Genomic DNA, 15,559 nt, shown 5'->3' with positions numbered 1-15,559 from the left:
AGATCCCTCCCAGTATGAATAGCATAGTTTCTAATTGCTTCCTTAAAATCCTCTTTATCATTAAAAATAGTCCCAACTTCCCATTTGTAGTCTACCATTGACTTTTGCTTTCCAAATTTAGGAAACGGACATGGACTTGGTTTGGCAGCATTGTCATCCTCCTCACTACCACTACCTTCACTACCTTCTGGAGTTAACAACTGTTCTGACTCCGAATCATCATCAGACAACCCCCTTCCAATATCTTCCACCATGTGATCTTCACCACTAACCTCACTAATGTTTTCTACTTCATCCAAAGAGTCCCAAGTATCCACTTCAACTTCCTCCTCACTATTGTTTTCTACTTCCTCCTCAACGTCCACTGCACCCATTTCCTCAGCCTCCACTGCACCCACTGCCTCCACCTCAACTTCCTCCACTGCCTCCACCTCCACCTCAAGTTCCTCCGTTGCCTCCCCTTCCACCTCCACTTCCTCCACTGCCTCCACCTCCACCTCCACTGCACCCACTTCATGAACCTCAACTGCACCAACTTCATCAACATCAACTGCACCAACTTTGTCCACCTCAACTGCCTCAGACCCATTACCCCCACCACTCTCTGCAGGCCCTTGGCAAAGGTAAAGGATGTCATTCTCTTTCTCATTCTCAATTTCCACAACCTCTGGTTCACTAACTTTATGAATGACAAATAAGTGCACTTTCCCCAAACATCTACCTACTTCCATCATATTCATAGCTCCACTATCGTCACACAGGCCATGCAAAATATTATCAATGCTGTAAACTAACTCCTCTACTTCCATGTAACCCATTTCTTTCATTGAAGCAACAACTCCAAAATAACTCCATGTGTCGGGGTCAATGTCCCAACATGATATATGCTCACCTATATACTGAAAGGGACACACTCCTTTACTAAGGTCCCACCATGGTGGACCACGACCTTAAACCTCTCCTCACCCATCCCAAACCCTATCCTGCAAATGAAAAGGGGAACCACTTCCAACAGGGGACCAATTTCAACACCCAACAGGGGACCCCATTCAACAACGAAAACGACAAAAATGAAATCGTATTTTAACCATGAANAGGNCAAANACAATCATATTTTAAGCATCAATAACACAAACATAATCATATTTTAACTTTCAATAACACAAACATAATCATATTTTAATCATCCACACCACAAACACTTAATATTGAAATGAGTAAGTAACAAAACTAACCTCAACGATGATGAACGACTCACGAACCTTGCGAATCACGAACCTTCACGAAACCACCTCCTACAGCGCTGATGGACGAAGACGATGGATGAAGACGAAGACGAAACCACCTCTTCAATTTCTCAATTTCTCTTTTTCCCAATCACATTCGAAATTTTTACCCCAAACTAATTTAACCCTAATTCGAATTTTTACCCCTAATTCCAATTTCTAATATAACCCTTATTGTAATTTCTAATTTAAACCTATTTCCAATATTCCACGTCACAATTTATTTTATTTTTTAAACCTGTAGCAAAACAGAACGTTACACGTAGTCACATATTAGCCACCTGGCATCTGTGCCGTTAAGAAACTTAACGCCGGAACCAAAAAGGAGCAAATTGAACACTTTTTGCGAAATTTAGGACTTAAGTGAACTTTTTAAAAAAGGAGGGACCAATTTAAACAAACCCCCCCAAAGGAGGGACCAAAATAGGTATTAAACCTTTTACAAAAGATGTCAATTTATGGGCTATTTTTTAGAAGACAAATCGCCAATATTTTCTTCCACCGAAACTATGAAAAATCAATATCGAACACAAGAATACACCACAAAAATTTTCAGAATTTGAGAAGTAGTAACAACCAATTAAAAGTGCAACAACCAATGAAAATGCAACAACTAATATACATAAAAACCCAAAAATGAAACTAATCATGAAGGTGAGGGAGAAAACAGGTGTCGCTGTGAGGGTGAGGAGAAAAACGCACACAATAATGGTCTGAAAATCGGCATCGCAGTTGTCCTACAATATGCCCAAGAACTGCACCAAAAGCCAATGAAAACGAATTTTAATCGGTGCAAATGAAAGATAATGGTTCCAAACGTAAATATAATCTGTGTAAAATGATTTTAAACGATACAAAGTGGAAGAAAACTTACTTGAATGTTAATGGCGAACAAGAGAAAGCAGAGGAAGAAGTTGAAAGCAGCGAGAGAGAAAATGCGTAACTTGTGTCGCATTTTGGAGTGGGTAAAAATGCAGAGTATTTAACGTTAGCCCCCCTTCCTAGCCGAAGTCTAAGTTCTCTAAAAAATCAGCCCCCCTTCCCAGCCGACGTCTAAGTGGTAAAAAAAAGTAATATTGATGCCTAAAATGAGGTAATTTCAAACATTTTTTATGTCTATGGGGAGGGTGGCCAACGCCTAAGTGAAAAAACAAATAATATTGCCCAAATGAGATATTTTCGGACATTTTTGACGTCTGTGGAGGGGGAAACCGATGTTTAATTGCAATTAGACATCAAAGGGCCTGTAGCCGACGTCTAAAGGCAATAAAATAATGACATTTCAATCCTTTATGAAGACCATTTGGCGTCTGACCCTGGGGGAGCCGACGTCTATACCTTATTTGACGTCGAGGGCCCATTTAGCTGACTTCTATAATTTCATTTTATTTACAAAACTATCACCGATCATTTTTACGTTGGATTTCCTTTCGGTAGACGTTAAACGTGTGACGTTAAATGTTATTTCTGCACTAGTGTTAGGTATAAGTTTTAATCATTGATCCTGTATAAAATATGGTTATAGTAATGATCTTATTATTTTTCAATTGGTATCCCTTTTCTTATATGATAATGAAATCTTTGTGAAAATATGTAAGTTTGCATGTTAATGGGGAAACTCTGGGTAATGATCTGTGCAGAAAAAGATATGTCTTATTTCTCAACCAAGACTTGGGGGGGGGTGGTGGGGTTGAATTAGTTTTTCTTAATAAAAATTGTTCTCTTAAAACTCTTTTCAAAATCTTTAAATCTTTAAATCTTTCTTGGAATACAAGCATATAAAGAAAGTAAGGAAATGAAAGAGATAAAGGATAGAAAGAACCACACTAAGGTTTATACTAGTTCGACCTCAATGCCTATAGTGTCTTTTCAATCAACATGAGATTGAAAGAAAATGCACTATATAGATCGAGTTTTATAGCAAGCAATACAGAGACACCCTCTCAATGTATCCTTCTCTCAAACTCCAAATCTACTATACTCAAACACACAAAAAGAACAATCCTCTTTTTGCAACCCCTTTGAGATACCCCTCTCAAAGTAACCAGAATTCCATCGTTCTTGTTGGAAACAAGATGGCTTAGTTTCAAAACCAAGAGGGGGGGAGAGGGTGAATTAGTGAGGTCCAAAAATCAGAGTCTTTTTAAAATCTTTTTCGCAAAGTGTGAAAGCTTTACAAAGTTTCTTGAATCTCAAGGAATAAGAAGTTTAAGTGCAGCGGAAAAATAAAATTGACTGTGCGAAATGTAAAGTCGACTTAAAGTAAAAAGTGTAGGGAAAGAGAAAGCAAACACAAGATTTATATAGAGACATCCACATTAAAATATAGACAATCTCTTTAACCCTCTAACTAAAAGTATAGGCAACAACACAAAGATCTGCAGCAAGATATCCCCTCTTCTGCGATCTTCAACCCACTATGAACAATCCTCAAAGTGTACATAACTCCACGTTCTCTTCTTGTAATCCTAACAGGGCAGTCCAATCTCCAATAGATTGATAAAGTCTTGATCAATATGATGAACACTAGTAGTGCAAAATTTGGTCAAACAATAAGCACAACTTTCTTTCTCCTAAAGAAACCCTTCAAAGAAAGATCTACTCCATCTTCTTGATGAGTTCTTGGAGCATTTTCACAAAGATCACAATCTGAAACTGCAAATGAAAATGTTAGATCAACTAAAGTCTCATTCTCTTTGTGAATTACAGAATCACGTCTATTTATAGTTTTCTATGAAACAAAAGCTCATGTAGTCGACTTTGTTATAACGTCCTGGCAACTTACAGGGACTGTTGACTGCCCCCACACATCACCACGAGGCTTTCCAGTGTGCTTTGTCCTCACTCGCACACTTTCCAGGAATGTAAGTTGCTGGGACGTTACAAATGGTATCAGAGCCTAGCCTCTCCCAGTACGGTGTGGTTCGAGGACGAACCAGACGAAAGCTGGTGGGCATGTGACACCCGGGCACTGACGAGGGCGCGGAGTGATCGCCGGTGCAAGAAGCATGGTGCAGGGGGCACGGACAAGGAACGGTTCCTGGCAGGCTTCGAGTGGAAGGGGCACATGGACGAATTGAATATACACCGGAATGAGAGGGATCTGGAGATTGTATAGGTATGGGACTATACAGTTGAAGGATAGCTTAAAGGAATTGATTTGNCTACTCATATCAACAAATGCATTTGCTTTTCGGTAGCCTAACTCATAAGAACTCCATGGTTAAGCGTGCTTAGCCTAGATTAATTATGGGATGGGTGACCTTCCGGGAAGTTTTCTCGGAAAGTGTGTGAGTGAGGACAAAGCACACTGGAAAGCCTCGTGTTGATGTGTGGGGGCAGTCAGCAGTCCCTGTAAGTTGTCGGGGCGTTACATTTGTCACTCTAATGTAATCGACTGTCATCAGACAATTATAACAGTTAAAACAATTAGAAGCATTCATAACAACCAAATTGATTACGCATTTGATTTAGTTGACTTGCATTTAATGCTTTAGCATAGGATTGAAATATAGTCGTTATAGTACATAAGCATTAATGGAATTTCAAAACATATAACTAACTAAGTCGAATTCATTGCGCATGCAGCCGACTTTAACACTTCAAAAACGTTTTGAAAAACTTTTCATTTCAAAATTACTCACAATACTGTTTTAGAAAATTTGTGCAAAGTCACGAGTTTTAATCGACTTACTTGATAATGAAGTCAACTTAAAACTTGCAGTTTTGCCACACAATATAAGTTCAACAAAGTGCATGTGGTTTTCTTTTCAGAAACATATCTAATGCAATCACAAATGATTTATCAAGTATAAAATCAGTGAATATGCATACATATATGAGAGTCAACACAAACATGTTCTTCAAGATATCATTCATAATAAAGAATGGAACATGTAACATAGAACAATATATGTGTTATTAATAATGTGTTGTCATCATAAAAAACCAGAACACTGTGAGATTAAGGTTTAGCTAAACCAGTGCTTCCCTTATCAACAATCTCAACAGTTCTCTTCCTGGCCAGCGACAATAGGGCAACACTAATCATAAATGATTGTAGATGAAACTGATCTTCCAGTAAAACACCTTAGTGCATATTGATCAGACTTTGAAAGTGCAACAATTCCTTCAAGAATCCTTGATTTGATTTCTTTCCAAATGAAAAGCTTCTTGATTCTTGGAGAAACAAAATGCGCCTGCAGTTATGAACTCAACAAACTTTATCAAATATGAAAGATTTGATTCAAAAGTTGTTTTTGCAAAAAGTTGTGCGTCAATTTATACATATAACAGTTCTGATGCAAAGTAATGAATTACATTATTAATGTAATCAGTTAAGCAATTACCAGTGCTATAACATAATTACATTAAATGCACTTAACAAATTAAGCATAACATGCAATCGATTAAGTTATAACAGTAAGTCAAGGCATTTAAAAATATGACCTTAAGGTAGTTATGACTTATCAAAAAACAAGTTTTCAAAACACACGAGCTTTAATCGATTAAGAAAAGAGTGTAATCGGTTAAGTACAACACTTAAACAAATTTGAAAATTTTTTTAATCCAAAACTCATCAATGCATTCAACAAACAAGTATAAGCAAAGATACGAGTTTTAATCGATTATCCATATAATGTAATCGGTTAAAACTTGCAGTTTTGCCACTATTAAGCAAATACTGATTTTTGATGAACCTAACAGATTACATAAACACTGTAATCGATTAATTCATATTGATATGCAGTGTGTAAAGAGTTTTGTCAAGCTAAATGAATAAATATGCAAGTCACATATATAATCACATGAATGAGCACAGTGAATATGCATAACATATAGTTCAAGCACATTTACACATATAAATAGTAGTTTTGCTATATGAGTGCAAGAAATATATTTCAACATTTTTGTTGTTGTCATTCATAAAGAAGCTATTGAAAACATTTCTGTTGTTGTCATCATCAAAAACACATATGGGATGCATGGGTTTAGCCTTCACATAGCTCCCCTTATCAACAATTTGTTTGAGTTTGTGATATTATAATTTGATCTGAATATATTTATAAGTATATAGAATTGTTGATGATTAATCTATACTGTTGAATAAAGATGAACTAGGTTGTTGAATTTGAGTCTGTGATTAAAACATATATAGAATTGTTGATGATTAATCTATAGTGTTAAACCTTAAGTTTGTGTAGTTTTGGGATTTGAAAATTTGATGCTTATAGTTGAATGTTGATACTTATGTTAATTCTGAATTGTTGTTAAGTTGAATCGATAATAATTTTAACACAAGTCTGTGATGTTGTTTCAGTTGCTTACAATGTATTTTTCATATGATTAAGTTATTTAAGTTGTTGATCCATTATGTTAATTGGAAAGCCAATTTGAGGTTGATTCTACCAGGTTGAGTTAGATTTGCAGGATATGTATGATTTTCACTTCATTGATTTGAATCTTTACCTATATATGCATGTTGATTGATGAGTTTGTTAGAACATTGTTGAGTTATTTATTGTGGATTGAGCTATTTGATGTGATTTGGCTCGTTATTCTAGTTGGTGATGGGAAATGAGCTTGTTTGTTGTCACGTTAGTTTAGTTGGTGCTGAAAGATGGGATTGTGTGTTTGGCTCGTCGATCCAATTGGTGCTGGGAGGCAAGTTTATTTGTTGTCACATCAATTCATTTGGTGCTAGAAGACGGGACTATGTGTTTGGCTTGTCGGTCTAGTTAGTGGTGGGAGGCAATTTTGTTTGTTGTCACGTTGGTTCAGTTGGTGCTAAAAGACAAAATTATATGTTTGGCTCATCGGTCTAGTGGGTGCTAGGAGACGAGTTTGGTTGTTATATGTCTTTTTTTTTTTTTCGTAACTATAAAGCCAAGTTTGTTTTCCTTTCTGATCGGAGGACCGTGGTAAGCCAGGGAAAAAGGAAAAGTTGTTTAATGGTTTCCACCATAAGGATTTGGACATGGGCAGAGTCACTTGTCAGAGTTATGGAAGCAAGTAGAGGGAGGTCTGACTGTAAGGCTTTTGACATATGTAGAGTACTCGTAAGACTTATGGAAGTAAGGAAAATGGATTCTGACCATAAGGCTTTGGGCATAAGCACAATATACTTATAAGACTTATGGAAGCAGACAGAGAATGATCTAACCATAAGGCTTTGAACATATGGAGAGTATACTTGTAAGACTTATAGAAGTATGCAAGATGTCTGTAGGTAATGGGAAAGAAAAGACACTGCTTGTATATTGTTTGATGGCTTGGTATTTTGCTTAAATATGGCATGTTTCATGAATTACAATTGATATTTACGTAGTGTAAGTGAGTATGGTTATGATATACCAGTGATATGTTTTCCTTTGGTTAACATACCCTTACTTGTTTGTGTTTAGGCGATGATCGTATAACTTGTGTCATTGTACGAGAGCAGATGATGTCGAACATGCATAGAGTGAAGAGGCGTGATGGGATAATCCTTGGGATTTTTTTAAAAAAAAATTGTATTTAGAACAATTTTATTTAAATTTTGTAATCTTTATATTTCAAATAGTACTTATGTTTCTTTGAAATAATATTCATATGATGGTATAAGAGATTATATCTATTGAAGGCAAATGGATATTTCATTAATCACTTGTGACACTGATCGAGGTCATACCCAAATCAAATTTAATATGCAATTAAAGTGCAATATAAACTTGGAAGTGAAATCAAATTTAACATCTCAAGGACCAAATATTGGTTCAATCATTAGATCGAACACTTGGTGGGGGATGTTTATGGACAATTTTGTGTAGTGAAATCAAACAAATTAAAGAACGAATTGAACACTAATTGAAAACAGTTGGTCAGTAACTCAATTACAATGCTTCCAATCATAGATTAACTACAATTGCACACTACTCTAACCCCTAATCCAACACAAGTTAACCAACTAAGCGAAAATTAACCATGTTTTCAAAATTGCGAACTAAGCGAACGCAACACACCTATTCCATCCATTCATCTCCATACAGATTGATCAACTAAACAGAGATTCAATCACCAATTGGGAAACTAAGCGTATACCCATTGCAAGAACACAATCAGATTTAATAGAATGCCAAGTTAGAGCAGCAATTACGGTCCGGGAATCTCATGGAAGCGATGCAATTTCACTAATGACCAACAAAGCACACCTAATCTACCATTAAACGAAACCCAAACAGCAAAACAAAAATGAAATCAACATTAAATCTGAACGTAAATGCACAAAACAAAAAACGCAACAGAATTGGTAAAAAGGGGCAACAAAATTAGAAAATGAACTTGCAACATAAAACGAAACGAGAATAAGTAAATGAAATTGAAATGGAACACGAGAATGCAAGTGCAAATGTAAATTCAAGCTAGAAATTAAAACGGGAATCAAAATTGCAAATGAAAATGGAATAGATTCAATACAAGAATAGAGAAAACAGAAAACGAACCTAAACCCCCAAGGGGGGGGGGGTTGGAAAACGCCCAATGCTAGGAACCCTAAGAGAAAACGTGAAAATGAGGGAGACAGCCATTCCAAATCTGATTTGGAGTCTTTAAAAGGCCAAAGGATGAGATTTCCCTCCATATGGGCTTCTCCTAAAGTTGACCAAAAATAGGCCCAAAAGTTAAATCTGGGTCAAAATTAAAGTAATTAAAATTACAAATGAAATTAAAAACAATTGTTGATGTGGCCACACTCTTGTCCCAAAATATGATTCCAAAATTGTCCTGCAAATAATAATCGAAATAATTAAGCTCAAATAATTCAAATTAATTAAAATAAGAATTATTGGTCAAGTTAAACCCAAACAGTGAAAATGAGATAATAATGGAGAATTAAATACAATTCACTAATACAATTTGATGCGAAAAGCTAAGTGAATGGTATAAAATAGTGATTCATCAAATGCCCTGAAAGGGGTGTTACACACACCTTGTCATACTTATGTAATTTACCTCAATCCAAACTCATCTAATAACCTAATTCACCTACTATTTATTTCAAATTACATGTTAACAACTCATCATCTAATAACCTAATTCACCTACTATTTATTTCAAATTACATGTTAACAACTCATCATTAATTTTTATTACATTAGTATAACATTCAATTACCATGTTTTTATTAAATACATCAAAACTACAAGATGCATTACTCTAACCACAAACCTTTAATTAAAGATCTCAACAATCAAAATGGAGAATTGTGTGTCTAGGACCAGTTGTCAAAATTTTAGCTCAATCTAACGGTTAATAAAGTAGAAATCCTATTTTTTTTAGATGACTCGGAATAAAAACAAAGGGATGCCTAGCGTTGAGAAAACGGCATTCGACCCTATAAACCATGGGAATCACTTATTTTAGAGTGTCCAATGATCCATAAGTGACACCTAGCACCCCTAAGTCTTTGAGCTCACTAACTTTGTTGTACCTAGTAGTAGGAAATTCCACCCAACGCCAACAAAGTTAGTGACCATTGCCAAGTGATGCCCAACAGCACTGGAACGACGCTCGATAGTATACCTGAAATGTTAGCTTCCTCTTTGAGTTTTAATTAAGCATTTTTACTCTTCTAGAGCTATTCTCCACATAATAAACTTTACAAAATGATAGTATAAGTTTATCTTAGCTCAAGAAGTGTTAATTTAATCAATCAAATGTCTTAGAGAGAAACTCATGTCAACAAACATCAAAACTCATATTTTACAAGATAAAAACACTCTCTGATACTAATTGAACCAAATTTACCAATCCTTGAAGTAAAACCATCATCAATCACAATTCTACATATCAAGAATTTAACATGTCTAAAATGAATGGTAAGTATACTCTATTTGGTCTTAGATAATGTTTTTCTTTTCTCTTCATAAGTTACAAAAAATTTTAATATCAAATACACCAATTGAAATTAATGGAGTCCAACTTACCAATTATTGAACCAATACACCAACAAATCATGCTTTCACATAATAAGCTCAAATACACGATCAATTAAGCCAAACACAACATACAAAGTTTCAACTAACTAATTCAAATCATACATACATTCAGTTAAATCAAATCATCATTCTTTCACAATCATAAACCAAGACACAATAGGTTTTTAAATAACTAACTTCCCTTACCAAACTTATGAGCACAAAACACAATCTATTTTGTCTCTAAGCACTCATAATCAAAGAGAAGACAATATTTGCACAAAGAAGACTTTAATCAATAATCTAATCATATTCTAACAATTTTAATTGAATAGAGATTCATCTAGAGCTTGAAAATGACAAATCCAAACTCCAAACTTCACACATTTAATACAAAAACTAAAAAGACTCGCAAAAGAACAAAAAATAATTTACTCTGTTTAAAAATACAAAAACTTAAAAGACTCTTAAAAAAAGTTTATAAAAAATAGTAATTATTACAAAGTGAAACTAGATTAAATAAAAATTTTTCTTTATAAACTGACTTTACTTTTAACTATTTCTAGATCCATATAAATAATAGTAATAATAAATTTAAATATTATTTTCTGTTTTATAAATTAATTAAATTTCAATTTAACTTATATTTTTTATTAAAATAAAAAATAATTTAAATTTTATTATATTTTTTATTTAATTATTTTTTTAATTTTATATTATAAAATTTTCTCAATTAAAACTACCTAAGTTTTTCTTTAGTCCTCGTCAAATCCAATTAATAAGCGTGCAAATATTAGACCCAATGGTTGGGACCATCACGTGTGGCATTCTATTGTATGATGAGACTCTTTGTCCTTTATTATTTATACTTTCTCACGCCCTTTTTCATTTTCCTAGCATTGTAGGAAGAGTGTTATGAAAATCTTTTTGTTAGGCTTCAAGCTTTAAAATCTTTATCTTTTCACTCAAATTTCACTTCTACCAAAAAATAAAAATAAAAATAAAAATAGCGAGATAGCATATTATTCAAATATTTAGATAACTAATATATTTTTTTAGGTTAGTTTTCGGAGAAATCAATTTAAAGTTTTGTCATTTTTTATAATTAATTCATTTTAAGTCTTTCCTTCCTTTGATTTTAAATGAAAAAAATAAAAAAAATCATTTCAGAATTCCTTTTCCCGAAATTAAATTGTGATCTTTTTTAAATTAGTTTTTTTTCTCAATTATATTTTAGAATTTGTTCATTCGACAACCAATTATGATTTTTTTTTTAGAAAGTTACTTTTTATATTAATATTTATCTGTAAAATTATTTGACAAAATACCTTATCTAGATTGATTTTTGGGTTCATATATGTTATTTGGGTGAAAAATAACCTCATATTTAACGTAATTGATTCCAATTACTTTTAAGAGATTTTCATTAATTTTTACGTGACTCTTTCTTAAAAGTACCAAAATAACTAATATGAGCATTTATATCTTGGCTTTTAAATGACACATGTGAATTATTTAGTTTTGATTTTTTTTTTTTTAATTTGGTTTTCTCTGTTGTAGACTTTTTACTTGCTACGGTTCAGTGGCTTTTAATGTAATAAATATTTGGTATTTCGATTTCAACAATTGAAATTGAAAAGTAACTTTATTATGTCTGCTGACGAAAATTTGAGGCAGATTTTACTTTCTCTCTAGAAATTATCAACCATATTAACACAGTTTGTAACAAAACCTAGACGTTATTTTACATGATCGAAATCCAAACATTCATAGTTTTTTTGAAAACCTCTTTTCAAACAAATATGATTAGGTATCCATTCTTGTACCTTCAGCAGTACGTGAATAATGGAATAAATAAAAGTGCGAACGGATAAACCAAAACAAAGTGGATTGAATATCAAACATGAATCTTTAACCAACATCATGACATTTCTTCTTTAGGTGTACACAAACTCTAATTAATATCAATATATATAATCGAATTAAACTATTAAGTCTATATCTACTCATTCTATTTTTTTTATTCGGTTAATTTAACATCCCACAGGATAATTAACTATTTTAGTTTATGGTAAATTATAATAAATCAGAAATCAACAATATTTGAGTTAATGGGTCCAAACCTATCCATAGAAACTCATATATAATAAATATAAATAATATATTTTACGATATATGTTAATTACATTCTAATTAATTTTACATTTATTCTTGTTAATATGAGAGATTAATTTGAGTGTCAGAATGTCTTTTGCAAGCATAAGTCATTTCTTTTTAAGGAGAACGAGCAGTCAGAAGTAGGACGGGTACTCTAGAGATTAAAGGTTAAAAGTATTTGAAAAGTCCTTCAAGTCTTTGTAGAGTACATTCTTGACTTATAAGAACAATTGACACCCAACGTATGTCCGAGTTTTATTATGTGAAGAAAAAGTTTATGGTTTCCACAAAAGTGGGATGATTAGAGAAAAAGAAGCAAGATTCTCTGTGGTTGACATAGTCCCTATCTTAGAAGCCCAAGTGAAAATCTAGTAGGAGTTCGTTGAGTTTAAGAAAAGAACTACTTAGGAGATGGATGCTTTAAGGGAGGAGAATGCAAGGCTAAAAAGGAGGGTACATGTTGAAGTAATGACTAGCAAGGAAAATGAGAAGAAAATCCATGATAACATGTAATTGTTGTAGAGAACGCTACCTTGTACCAGTCTTGTCCATGGAAATGAGGAAGAAAGTGAGTACAACGACATCATTGATATCTCCCTTCCTAAGTAGTGGAAGGCTCTTACCTTGGACTGGTATGATAGTGACACTAACCCAAATAAATGTTTTCGTAAATCACCCAAGTTAGTTTGTACTAGACTGGTGACTCCATCTTGTGCAAAAATTTTGTCCTTAGGCCACTCATTATACCTAAGGGGGTTATCAATCCCATAGAAAGGAAGTTTTCGGTTGTCGTTACCATCATAAAAATGTGAATGACCAACCGGGTTCATCACTACCTTGAAGAACCCATTCTTAAACTTCTTGAAGGATTGAGAGTAGGCACCTAGCAAACATATGCTCGGCCTATTCGCCAATGACAACCAGGTAATGGATCCCTTGGGCTGCATTAAGTAAAAGTGAAGAAAAAACTTAGGTGAAAGAGATAAATATAGAGCCTGGCATACTAGCCTTAAAGCTTGAGTACAACCCCAACTATTTATAGGAAGTTATGTTGGTGCACCATTTAGAACCCTAAGCATACCCATGGTAACCTCATCGAAAGATAACCAAACATGTAACTGAAGGAGAAAAGCTATGTAGACAAAAAATAATTCTTTCTCGTACCCCTCTTGGTCATGGTAGACATTAACAATGACACCTACCCTCATAAGATAGGCAACATCCTGAGACACTTTTCTCTCAAACACAGATACTATTCAACCAGGAGTTAAAAATCCTAGACCATCAAAATTTGGAATATTGAGTTCTAACTAAAGGATCTTCCCACCCATACCCCTTCCTTCTAAGTAGTCAGGACTTGACATGCTCTTTAGTGGGGTCCTCCCTGTTCTCAATAATCACCTCTATTTCTACCTTGGTACAAGATGATGATGTGTTCGATGACGTTGAGAGCTAATTGCTATTACTAATATTGTTATTTGACTCCTCTCTAGAACCCATATTGAACTTTCTACAAGACATATGTTTTGAGGTAATCGACTTTGGAAGTAATTCAATTTTCTCATAAGATAACAACAATAGAGCAATTTCACATAACTTAGTACTCAAATGTAGAAAATGAGACTCCTATTTATAGCCAAATTTGTGACCTTTCACCTTTCCACCCCTCAACCATTATATTTCTCTAGATCTAAAGGCTTAGGATTGCGACTCTGCCTCTTCCAAGCATTGCATTATTTCTTGAGCAGAACAACAATCCTACATACCTCTTCACCCCTATTACCACGTCATATTTGTTGCTTCATCATTACAAATTATTCGTCACTACGCTTCACGACGCTAGGGGCTATCATACCTATAAGGTTATATATCCTAAGATATAAATTTTCTTTGCAAACTTTGCAAGATGAAAACTGAGTACCAATATCATGGTCAACAAGCCAAAAACTGAAGATCAACTACTAATATCTAATATGTTGAAATTCTTCACAACCTTTCAACATGTCACATGTAAAGCCTGTAAGGCTGGTGTATTGTATATGATGAAGTACCTCTCGACCATACCAGTATAAAACTTGCCCTTAAACGAGTACATGTCAGACTATTAAGTCAACGTGTACTCGGGCCATCCCTATTCGCCTAGTTCAACATCACACAAGACACTTAATCACCTTAAGCCATGGTTAACTATGACGAATCATAAACCAAAAAGTATTTGGGTCAATGGGCCCATGCCCATCCATGTAAAAGTCCATAAACAATAAATATAAATAACATATTTTACGAGATATGTTAATTACATTTTCATTAATTATGCATTTATTATTTACTTATGTGATAATCTAACTAGAGTTTTCTTTTGTGGCTCAATCCCTTCCTGTTTTAAGGAGAACGAACACTCAATATGAGGACGAGTGGTTAGGATATTGAAGGTTGAAAGTGTTTGGAAAGTCCTTAAAGTCTTTACAAGGTACATTCTTAGCTTTGTAAGAACAATTATTATTCCTATAAGCCAAAATCTGAAGATCGACTACTAGTATTTGATATATTAAAATTCTTTATAGGCATTTAACATGTCACAAGTAAAGCCTGAAGGGCTGGTGTACTGTATATGACCGAGTGCCTCTCGGTCATAATAATATAGGACTCATCCTTGGATATCACATAAGTCGACATGTAGTCGGTTCATCCCTATTCGGCCAGTTGACTATCGCATAAGACACTTAATCACCTTATCCCATGGTTAACTACGATGAATAAAAAACTGACAAGTATTTGGGCTAATAGGCTCAAGCTCATCCAGATAAAAGCTCATGAATAGTAAGTATACATAACACATTTTACTGGATATATTAATGATGTTTTCATTAATTATGTATTTATTACATGGATGACGTGAGAAACTAACTTGAGTGCCAAAATGTCTTTTATAAGCATAATCCTTTTTCATCATAAGAAAAATGAGTACTTTGAATATTGAAGATTAGAAGTGTTTGAAAAGTTTTTAAAGTCTTTATAAAATAGCTTTGTTAGAACTATATATATATATTATACTTATAATATTTTATATTATTTATGAGTAAATATTTAAATTAATTTTGATATATTTTCTTTCTTTAACTTTTGAAGGTGGATTTTAAAAATAAAAGTGACAAAGGTTTA

The 15,559-nt window shown here is 33.8% G+C and overlaps 1 protein-coding gene across 1 annotated transcript in view; it reads right to left on the bottom strand.

Annotated features, from left to right (window-relative positions):
- LOC111240523 overlaps nucleotides 1–818 on the bottom strand; it is a 3,380-nt gene extending 2,562 nt beyond the window's left edge. The window contains exon 1 of the mRNA XM_022780153.1: nucleotides 96–818. Coding sequence (XP_022635874.1) covers nucleotides 96–818 — 723 coding nt within the window. The remainder of the gene's footprint in view (nucleotides 1–95) is intronic.
- Nucleotides 819–15,559: the final 14,741 nt, after the last annotated feature.

The sequence above is a fragment of the Vigna radiata genome, chromosome 4 (genome assembly GCF_000741045.1).
Source record: "Vigna radiata var. radiata cultivar VC1973A chromosome 4, Vradiata_ver6, whole genome shotgun sequence".
Classification (NCBI taxonomy): Eukaryota; Viridiplantae; Streptophyta; class Magnoliopsida; order Fabales; family Fabaceae; genus Vigna; species Vigna radiata.
The sequence above is the reverse complement of the archived record's forward strand: the minus strand, read 5'-3'. Positions and strand labels throughout refer to the sequence as shown.